The sequence below is a fragment of the Zingiber officinale genome, chromosome 8B (assembly GCF_018446385.1).
Source record: "Zingiber officinale cultivar Zhangliang chromosome 8B, Zo_v1.1, whole genome shotgun sequence".
NCBI classification, from domain to species: Eukaryota; Viridiplantae; Streptophyta; class Magnoliopsida; order Zingiberales; family Zingiberaceae; genus Zingiber; species Zingiber officinale.
This window is the reverse complement of record NC_056001.1, coordinates 29,690,458-29,701,789: the sequence shown is the minus strand read 5'-3', so window position 1 is coordinate 29,701,789 and position 11,332 is coordinate 29,690,458. Positions and strand designations below refer to the sequence as shown.

General features: G+C 42.3%; 1 protein-coding gene and 1 long non-coding RNA gene across 2 annotated transcripts; both read right to left on the bottom strand.

Moving 5' to 3' along the window:
* Positions 1–5,141: 5,141 nt before the first annotated feature.
* LOC122016875 lies at positions 5,142–5,540 on the bottom strand. Its single transcript, XR_006121216.1, has 2 exons — positions 5,315–5,540; positions 5,142–5,244 (listed from the first exon to the last, which is right to left on the bottom strand). It is a non-coding gene; the product is annotated as an uncharacterized LOC122016875 (long non-coding RNA).
* Positions 5,541–8,960: 3,420 nt separating this feature from the next.
* LOC122014317 (protein JINGUBANG-like) lies at positions 8,961–10,662 on the bottom strand. Its single transcript, XM_042570512.1, has one exon. The coding sequence runs from the start codon at positions 10,569–10,571 to the stop codon at positions 9,051–9,053; it is 1,521 nt and encodes a 506-aa protein (XP_042426446.1). The 5' UTR covers positions 10,572–10,662; the 3' UTR covers positions 8,961–9,050.
* Positions 10,663–11,332: the final 670 nt, after the last annotated feature.

Below are 11,332 nucleotides of genomic sequence, written 5' to 3'. Positions count from 1 at the left end.
CCTCCAGCTGCCCGCAGCCCACCGCCCGATGGCCGTGCTGCCCTCAGATGTCGCCTCCAGTGGTCGAAGCCGCCGAACGCATGTTGTCGCCCTTCGATCTGCGCTGCCATATGCTTTCGGCGTCGATCCAGCCCTCGATCAGCGTTGGCATGCGCTTTTGATGCAATCCAACCTCCTCCGAGTCATCGAGTTCGTGCACCTCGCTATTGTGTTCCCGCCTTCAAGCCGATATGGTATTCTCGCCTTCGAGCCAATATTTTGTTCCATCCTTCGAGCCGAGGATATGTTCCGATCTTCATGTCAGCCTGCGTGCCACTTTCCGGATCCATGTCGCGTCCGGCTTCGTGCCATCAGATCTAACCCCTCATCCAGTTCGCATTCATCTACTCTTCCGGGTCACGACGACTAGATCGGCATCACGATCAGTTCACCGATCTACTAAAGAGAGGCCCATGGGGCAAGACACGCTTCCATGCTTATTCTCTACGCACTTCATTATTCTACTATTTATTCGACTCCTTATATATTTTTGGGGCCTACCTTGAGCATCGGGTACCAGGGACAGGGCAATCCGGTTGATATCTGCAAGTAGCGTTGACCAGAGACCTTCTGATGACTTGGTCAACCCAGATGATAGCTTATCACACCCTCCCCCTTTGGGTCATGGCAACTCGATCAGCATTCCAACCGCATCACCAGCAATTCTATCTATCTCAGCTTTCGAACAGGATCAACACTCATATAATGATTCATGAAACATTCTCATGTTAGGTCAATTTAGTACATATTCTCTAATGTATAGTCTGGGTTGTTAAAGGCGCGCCTGAGGCGCACCTGAGGCGTCAGGCGCACAAGGCGCTGAGAAAAGCGCCTTCTACAGCGCGAGGCGGGCGCTGTTCGCCAGGCGCGCGCCTAGGCGCGCCTGGGCACGCCTAGGGCGCGAAGGCGCGATCGAAGCGCATCGCGCGATCGTAGGGCATCGCGCGATCCTTCCCGTTCACGATTTCTAACCAAAAAATCATTTCAAACCTAATTTGGTTTGGAATTAGGGCACGGAGAAGAAAAGGGAAGAAAATAACGGAAGGAGAAGAAGAAACCTTACAGAAGAGTCGCGCCATCCTCCACTGCCGCCGCCACTGCTGAGTTGCTTCCGTCGCTGCCCAGGTATGCGTTTTTTCCATTTTTTTTTGTTTTTCTATTCTTCACTTCATCTTCTTCTTCTCATCTTCTTCTTTTGTAATCTTCTTCGCTTCTTCGCTTCACTTCTTCGCTGCTCCTCTTCTTTTTATGTTTTTTTCTTTTTTTCTTCTTCTTCTTCGTTTCATCGTTTTCACTGTTCAATATTTCCAGTTTTCAATGTTTTTTTATCACTTTCGTTTCTTCTCTGTTATATCTTCTTCCTCTTATTTCTTTTTTGTTTTTTCCCTTCCCGTTGACAGCAAGACAGCAGACAGCAACAGTTTTCTTTTTTGTTTTTTCCCTTCCTCTTGACAACAAGGCAGCAGCAGTTTTCTGTTTTGTTTTTTTCCCTTGTGATGCAGTCCCGTTGACAGCTGCTACTGTGATGCTATGTTGTCCCGTGTCTGCTGCTGCTGTGATGCTATGCTGTCCCGTTTCTTCTTTTTTTTTATTTTGCTGTTTTCTTTTTGTTTTTTTTTTGTTTTCTGTTGCTGGGACTGTAAAAACCTCCTGCTGCTGCTGCTGTGAAAGCTACGATGCTGTCCCTATTTGCTAGTAAATTAAGCCAATTAAAACAATGTGCTTGTTGGTAATGTGATGTGCAAATATTTTCTCTCCCTTTTTGCATAATCAATTCAAGCCTGTGATGTTGTCCCTATTTTTCTTTTTATTTTCCTATTTTTCTATTGCTGGTACCAGTGGTACAGTACTTTTCTATTATTGTTGATACTTGATACTAGGTACAGTAGTTTACCATTCCATTAATTCATTAATTTTTTTTATTTTGTTTTTAATTTTTTAGGTTATTTTCTTGTTCAATTATCATGGAAGGTAGTAGTGATACTCCAACATATATATCAAAAGATCCGGCATGGAATTATTTTCAAAGAGTTAATCCGAATAACAAAAATGATTTGATTTGTAACTTTTGTCAAAAAATTACAAAAGGAGGTATCTATCGTGCAAAACAGCATCTTGTTGGAGGGTTTCGAAATACTACGACTCGCAAGAAATGTCCGCCTCATGTACGTGAAGAAATAAAAAATTTCATGGAGAAAAAGGCGGAGAAAAGCAATCTTTCTAAACTTGCAGCATTAGATTTTAAGGATGTAGACCCTCTTGGTGATGATATTGATATGGATGATATTGAAGCTAAAGCTGTACCGCCTATAAGTACAAGTACAAGTTCTAGATCAGTGAATATGCAAAAAAAGGCCAAGACAAATAGGTCCAATGGATACATATTTTGCTCCTAATGTGCAAAAAAAATGTTGAAAGTATAAAGCTCTTCATAGAGAACAAGGGAATTGAGAGAAAACTTAGAAAACTATGAGCGGCTAACCTCATGTATGTACGTTAGTCAAGCTACACAATGCTATTGACTATGATTTAGCTTTTGATTCACTTTAATCATGGCAAGTGTCTTTCTAAAAGCTTAATGTGATTAATGATACATTAATATTTTGAAGTATATTTGAGTTGCACGGATATCATATGGAATGGACTACTAAATTTGATGATGAACGTTCAATTTTTTGAATCCTAAAGGTTGATGTTACTTCAATCGACTTATGCTTAATTAAGATTTACTTGAGTTGTGGAGCGTGTAGGAGAAGTAAATGTTATTCAAGTTGTAACGAATAGTGCAAGTAACAATGTGCTTGCTGGTAAGAATCTATTTAATTTTTTCTTATCAATATGCTTTTTCTTATATATGTTAAAATTATCTACTTTTCTAAATTCTTTTGTAGGAAAATTATTAAAAGCAAAAAGGCCACACTTGTATTGGCTGCTTCAGCAGGTCGTTAATTCTTGAAGATATTGGAAATTGCACGATTTTAAAGCACATGAAGGCAATTAATGCTTACATTTATGATGATGGTAAATATGTTGAGGCAATTCACAAGACAAAAGAGCTTTATCGGGCGAGTGTCCTATTACTTTTCTCACTCTTGAAAGGATGCACCTACATAAGCAAAATTTAAGAAAATGTTCATTTCAAAGGATTGGACGGAGAGCAAAAGAAGCAGCGGGAAGAAGGTAGCTAAAATCATCATGACACTTAAATTTGAGCAGATTGCGTATATTTTAAAGATACATGGTCCTTTAGTCCGTGTTACGAGGGTTGATGATGGGCGAAAGAAACGCATGAATGGGCTATATTTATGAGGCTATGGATAGGGCAAAAGAAACAATTATGGTCTTTAAGGAGAAAGAAGAGAACAAAGTTTGAGATCATTTGATAAGAGATGGAATGCTAACTTATCGCCTCCAGATGTCTGCGACATTATTCATCGATATTTTTATTCATACACAGATTCAAATATTTGTGGAGAAGTGGTGAATGGTTTGTTTGAAACTATGGAGAGATTGGTTTCAAACGCTGCCGAGCAAGATAAAATCACTGCCCAGCTCTCTATATATCGAAAGGCAGAAGGGCTATTTGGGAGGAATGTAGCAATTAGACATAGAAGAGCATTATCTCCAGTAGAATGGTGGGAATGCTACGGAGCAAATACCCCAGAATTACAAAAGTTTGGCGCAATTGGAGTGTATTTGAGCAGGTATGTAATAAATATAAATGTTTGATACTCTATTAGTATGCTACTTTTATAAGTAGAAAATATTCTTTGATATTTTATTATACTTATTGTGATTTTTGACATTTTGTAGATTCACAGCAAAAAAAGAAATAGGCTAGCTCAACAGCACTTAAATGATTTGGTATTTGTGAAATACAATCGTGCCTTAAAGCTTCGGTATGATGCACGTGATAAGATTGACCCCATCTCTTTGATAGATATTGATGATAGTAATGAATGGTTGATGGGTAGAATGGATGGAGAAAGTGATAATGAAGAAGATGAGTTGGTTTTTGAAGGTGATGACTTGAGGATGTCGTTGCTAGGGCTAGTGGAGCTGAAGAGCCTGAATATTGTACTAGAGGAAAAAATATTGCATCCATGACCTCTAGTTCACATACTAGGCCTAAACAAGTCGAGAAGGGAAATGCATCTTCCTCTATGAGACACTCATCTCTAAGACTTAGAGATGAAGAAGAAGAAGAAGAAATTGAATTTGAAGAAGATGAAGATGAAGATGAAGATAACGAAGAAGAAGAATACAATGAGGATGATCTTGAGCTTGATGATTAATTTGACTTTTTACGCTTGTTTTGATGGACTTTGTTAGTTTAAATTAGAAAGTTGAAACTCAAAAGTTTGAAACTTTTATTAATTTTATCATGGTGTTGTTTTCTTTGTTACATTTGATATTGATGTGTGTGGAATATTAATAGTTATCATATTTGACATAGTATATGAGTGTGACAATAGTTTAGTAGTCATCAACCTCATGTTCAAGAGGCGCGCACCTCGGGCTCTAGGAGCCCTTTGCGCCTCAGTGCGCCTCGCGCCTCTAACAACACTATGTATAGTGTCAACTTGATATCTTATATACTTGTGAGATTAAGTCATCAATTGACCTGCATACTAGTTTCAACACATTAATATTGTCCTTGAATATTAGTGATTGACTAGTAATAATTAAGAGTAGTGTTTTATATATATATCTACAGTTTTCCACTATCAATTCAATCATAATAACCATAACATTATCTTTTATTGATAAGTATGATTCAATATGTCCTAAGTTAATCAACTCTTCATTAACTCTTAGGGCTTACACTGACACAGAATTCACAACTAGAGGAAGTGATATATTTACATGCATAAAGCAACAGCATTACAAATTTCATTTCCTTCTATAGACAGAAATATGAAAGTAAAGAAAGAGAGAAAGAAACTGAGCTTTACATCTACCATTTGATTAGATTTGGTAGGTCATCAAGAGGGAAAAAAAACTAACCTCTTTAAAATATGGCATTGCATTAGCAGATAGATCTTTCAAAGAAACACCAAAAGCAAGCCTTCTCGATGAGAAAAACCCTACTGCAGCAAGGCTGGAAGCCAAAGCTATCCGTCTATTTACATTTCTATTTGGAAATAGTGGCAAATTAACATTCTCTTTGGGTATCTCAGGCTCCGAAATAACAGTAATTTCATCCTGATAAACAATAATTGAACTCCATCAGCAATCCATAAGTACTAGCTTAGACTCATCCAGGCACCTCAACCTCGCGCCGCGGCGGGGTCCGGTGGAGCGACGACTGAGGACGATCCGACGGCGCTGGGGCTCCGGAAAAGGGCGGAGACGGAGGAGGCCGAGGTGGTGGCTGCGGAAGCCGAAGGGGCTGGCAGCGACGCGCGCCCTGGCTGACTTCGTGGATCTGGTGGACCTCTGCGCGTGGTCGGTGGGGTGTGGGCTGGCACTTTTTCCATTGGCTAAGAATTACGCTTCTTAGGCATAAATTTTGTCAAATAACCCCTCTGATATAAATTTTTATATACAGGAACATCTTTATAACTGAAAACCCTAGTCAAAACTATATTTTGATTCTATTTTATAAACTAGGAGGAATAAAACATAATATTTCAACCGGCCTTGAGGTAAGTCAGGGGCGATGGCATATGGGTCCGACTTTAGGGTTTCTAAATTTGATATACATATATTATATATGATTAAATTATTTTAATAAAAAAAAATCAAAAAATATGGTGACAAATATTGATGCTAATAATTTATTTTCTAAATTGTAAAGGTTACATATGTGTTTACCAATAAAAATAAAGTAGCTTTTGAAAATTTTGAGTTAGTAAAAATCATAGATTATTTTTTTAATATTTTATTGCTTATAAAATTTTGTTAACTATATTAATTACAGTAGTATTAATAGAAATAATTTTTTCTAAATTAAAATTGATAAAATCATTCAATTATATTTCAAGAAAAATCTAATGACTTGATAATTTTATACATTGAAAATAAGGATAGAAAAACTTGATTTTGAAGATATTATTGATGATTTTACTTAGGAAATCTAGATTTTCTAAATGATTATTTGATATATTTTTTTGTATTGATAGGTATTGTATTTTTTTAGAGAAACTTAGGAAATATATTTTATATGGTGTTGTAATTTTTGAAGAATCTAAAAAAATATGTTATATATAGAGTTTATCATATTTTAAATAAAATATTTTAATTTTTAAAATTTTCTATTAAACTCTATTTAAATTATCTATTAATAAAAAAAATCCTATAGAACCACTTTTCTCTTTTCATCAAGAGTCCCTTTATTTTTTTCTTTTCATCACACCCCTAAAAGTCAAGACCAACCCTGTATTCCAATATAATGATATTATATCGAGTATTGGTTATACAATGTAACGATGTTAGTCTAGAAAAGAGGAGAGAAGAGACGAAAGCGTGGACGTGAGCGTGTGACTCGATATGATTAAGTTGTAAAGTTAACTTGGAGCCGCCAGGATGGTTCAGCTTAAGGCTTAAGAGATTCACTGATGATATAATAAGACATTTAAGAGGATATTAGAGTTAATTTCATAATTTTTTAATGAAAATTACAAGTAGTGATAATAGCAGGGCCGACCCTGGAGGAGGGCGGCACTGGGCGATGGCCCTGGGCCCATAATTTGAGAGGGCCTAAATTTTATTTTTTTTAGTATTATGTATTATAGGCATGTAATTGGGGCCTTAAATAGTTGAGCCCAAATTTATATTTCAGAATCTTTTGATATTGTCTTTTACTTTTATCTTTTTAGGCATGTAATTGAAGCCTTGAGTAGTTAGGGCGTAAATTTATTTTGGACTTTTTTATTTTGTCGTCCCTGTTGGGACCGAAATGTAGCTAGACGGGGGGAGGGGTGGAGGGGTGAATAGTTCGTCACGTGCTCGTGTCGGCGTTGCTTGTTTCTTCAAAGATGTGCAACGGAAATATACACGAAACAACACACACAACGCTAACAAGTAGATTTACTTGGTATCCACCTCCAAAGGAGGTGACTAGTCCAAGGATTCACACACTCACACACACCTCCACTAATGAACACTCCTTTTCGGTAACTACCGAAGATAGAGAAGCCCTACAAGTTCACACTACAAGAAGAAAAGGAAATGATACACAAATACAAGCAGAAGCTTACAATGAGTATAGAAACCATAACCCTAGCTTTCTTCTTCAGCTGTAGATCCGCTTCTTGACTTGAAAAACCTCCAAGAACCTTCAAGAACTGGCGATCTGAACTTTGTGGAGAAGCTCTGGGAGCACAGTGAAGATCTGAGATGAATCGGTGAAGTTCTCTAGAAGGAATCGAACGCCTGCAGTTAAATACGACGCCAACGGTCGGATCCCGATCGATTGGATTGCTCCCAATCAATCGGGGAGGCTTTGGATCGATCAACCGATCAATCCAGAGCGCCTCTGTGCTCTCTGGAATAGCCTGGATCGATCGGTTGATCGATCCAGCCTTTATCGCACAAAAACGCGCCACCCCAATCGATCCACTGATCGATTGGGATCTCTGGATCGATCGACCGATCGATCCTGAGGCGTTATGTGCGCTCTGCGACTTGCCCACTCGAGTCTTGTCGCGAGGACCTTCCCAATCGATCGGTCGATCGATTTGGCATCAGCCAATCGATCGGCTGATCGATCCAGAGGTTGGTTTTTGCCCAAAACCAAGTCCTAAACCCCTAAACCAACATCCGGTCTATCCATGACCTGTTGGTTCATCATGCCTAGCATTCGGTCACCCTTGACCTGCTAGGACTCCCTCACCAAGTGTCTGATCAATCCCTTTGACCCACTTGGACTTTTTTCCTTTTGCCAAGTATCCGGTCAATCTCTTTGACCTACTTGGACTTTTCTCCTCGTGCCAAGTATCCGGTCAATCCCTTTGACCTACTTGACTTTCCAACACCAGATGTCTGATCAGCCTTGATCCATCTGGATTTCTCCCATGTCTGGCTTCACTCACCAGGACTTCCCTTCTGTCTAGCTTCACTCGCTAGGATTTCTCTTCTGCCTGGCTTCACTCACCAGGTCTTTCCTTCTGCCTAGCTTCACTCACTAGGACTTCTCTTCTGTCTGGCTTCACTCACCAGGTCTTTCACCTAGCTTCACTCACTAGGATTTTCTCACTGTCTACCTTCACTCACTAAGTCTTTCACCTAGTTTCACTCACTAGGATTTCCTCACTGTCTAGCTTCACTCACTAGGTCTTTCACCTGACTTCACTCACCAGGATTTTTCTTCCGCCTAACATCCCAGTTAGGACTTCCCACTCACCAAGATTTTTCTAGTCAACCTTGACCTACTTGACTCTTCTTCAACCAACCTGATCAGACCCTGATTAGAGGGAAATTGCACCAAACAATCTCCCCAAATGAATAACTGCACATGCGCTTGTCCATATCATCGAAGTCTTATATTGTCAAACATCGAAACTTAAATCAAGACTCAAGCTTGGTCAGCCAGGTCAATCTTAACCTGAGAGATATTGTACCAACAGTTCCAGGCCTCCTCTATAGAAGGACCGGAGCTGAATAATAGAGGATTGCTTGTGAAGTAATCATAGACTTGGATGCTGGTGCATGACTAGAGATGATTTTTTTGAACGATGTAAAACTATAATAACTAAATGATAATGAGCCGTAAGAGATTGTGTAAGTATTAGAAGCATTTAATATTATAATAAAATGATCTAAATGGAAAATATTTATGCAATATAAATTTTAGTTTTCAAATATTATAATTTAAGTGTTTAAAAATATATTTAAGTGTTTAAATACTTAATCTAAAATCAGTGATTTTAAAAAATTAATTATTGGAAATTGCCCTTATAATTACAATTTAGATGAAATTACATCAAAAATTCACGATAGCCTTTATTTTTTTTTAAAAAAAAAGGAAAATAATAATAATAAACTTAAATGGTATGTACAGTGTATCATCATGCAGTAGCCTGCAAACGAGCAGGCACCGACAACACAGCCGCGCCGCCGTCGCCGCCGCTCCTCCGCCGTGTCACTTTGGTCCCTTCTCTCCCAGGAAACGGAGAAGTTGGCGGCCGCTCCCCGTCGCAGGCTTCTATCTCTCTCCACGATTCCGCCGGCGTTGCCCCACTTGATACCTCCCACTCAAACACGCGCCACACCTTCACCGACTTGTCCAAACTCCCACTGTACACAACATAGCGCGGCCCCAGAGGCCAAGCGACCGGGCCGTCCTCCTCCACCTCCATCGCTAGGCACTTGACCGGACCCTCGTGCCCCGTTAGCACCGCTAGCTTCGTGTGCCCCCCGGCACCGCCGGCGCTGCCCTTCTCCCTCCGCCACACGCACAGAGTCTTGTCGGCCGACCCGCTGACGACCAGCCTTCTCGTCACCGCCAAGCACAGCACCGCCATCCGATGCCCCCGGAGCTTCCCCCCGTGCGCCAGCTGCCTCCGCCACCCCTCCCACCACCAATAGTTCACCGCACCGTCCGACGACCCGCAGTACACCACCCCGGCCGCCTCCGCCACCACCAACGCCGTCACGGCGCTCTCCTTCCGCCGCATCACCTGCACCAACACGTGCCTGGTGGCCTCTCCTCCACGCCCGGCGGACTCCCTCCGCCACACCTTCGCCGTCCCGTCGGCAGAGCCCGTGAACACCAGCCCGCCGAACCCGGTCGCCACCGCGTTGACGGCGTCGTCGTGCGCCTTGACGGATTCCAAGCACTTGAAATCCGATATCCTCCACGCCTTAAAGGTCCTATCCCACGATCCGGAATAGACGATGCCGGCCTCCTCGTCGAGGCTGAGGCAGGACACCGCATCGAAGTGGCGGAGCCACAGGGTTCTCCGGTGTCGCCGCACCTCGACGTAGTTCGACGGGTTAAAAGAACTCCTCAAGAAGTCCTTGAATCTGGGGAGCGTCCCGACTCGCTTATGCGAATAGGGGTTCTTGGCGGACGTCCGCCACACACGAATCTTACCGTCCTGGTGACCAGTAAAAATCCTGTCGCCGGCGATGACAATGGCCTTAACAAGACCGCTGCTGGACTTAAACCCGGACAGCTCCCTTTGCCCCCTCCACACGCGTATGTTGCGACTGTCGGATCCGGTGTAGAGAAGCTCGCCGGCAGCAGCGAGGGAGTACACGTGGCCCTCCTTGCGGACAAGGGTGCCAACAAGCCCGGTGTCGGTGGGGTCGGCGGCGGGGTCGGCGAGGAGGGGGAGGTAGGCCCAGGGCGACTTGACGAACGGGGAAACGGCGTTAAGAGGGGTCCAGGTAGAGAAATCCAAAGGGGAAACGGAGCCTCCAGCGATATTCCTATCGGAGAAGTAGCCGGGGCTGGCGTCGGCGGAGGAAGGAGCAATGCCGCTGCCGGAGGGGAGCTCGTCCTCGGAGTGGACCATGGAGTCGGCCTCGAAGAGATCTGAAAGCTGCTTCGATTTATGCGATTTCTCGCTCTCTCGATCTCTCATGGTCTCGATTCGGCGAACGGCTTCAAAGATCGTCGTCGGAGTAATTTTTGGGGACGAAGGAAGAAGAAGGGCGTACGGTTCCAAAGCCAATTTTCCCAAAAGAGGAAACAAACGGTCGTATTAATAAGCGGAGGAGAAACGCATGGCGGTGACACGTGGAGGGATGTAGCTTCCAATTGCACGGAATGCGTTCGGGCGCGGCGTGGAGCACAACCGGTTGTTGGCCGGCCGTTTCCACGCGGACGCAACTGCTGCATCTGCGGCTCCCATTCGGATCGGATGTCTCCATCGTCATAAGAAACGCCATTTTTCTTTTATCGACTAAATCCACCGGCACGTAGGTGAAGGATGAAGCGAGCTAGCGTGGGTCCGAAGCATTGATGTCTGTCCCCTGTTCTCACCTAAACAGATGCGCGCATCGACTAGTATATAGGATCACGTGTTGGGATTCTACTGGTTGACCAATGTTTCAAGAATTGACACGGATACTTAGTTAACACGTGGGCTTTAGAAAACCAGAATAATGATATCGTAACAGTCATAGGAAGATAACGGAACGGTACACAGTTAGATCGCACAAGTCTTGGTGGAAGAAGAATTTCTCTGTAAAGAGTAAAACCTCTAAACCCTTGAGTCTCAAAAAAAAAAAACTGTCTTCTTTCTCGACTTTAGCCTTAATCTCAAGTAGCTACGACGTAATATGCTAGTAAGTTTTCATTCTTTGTTTGAATGTCGCAAGTCTTTCTCACTCGTTTGTATTC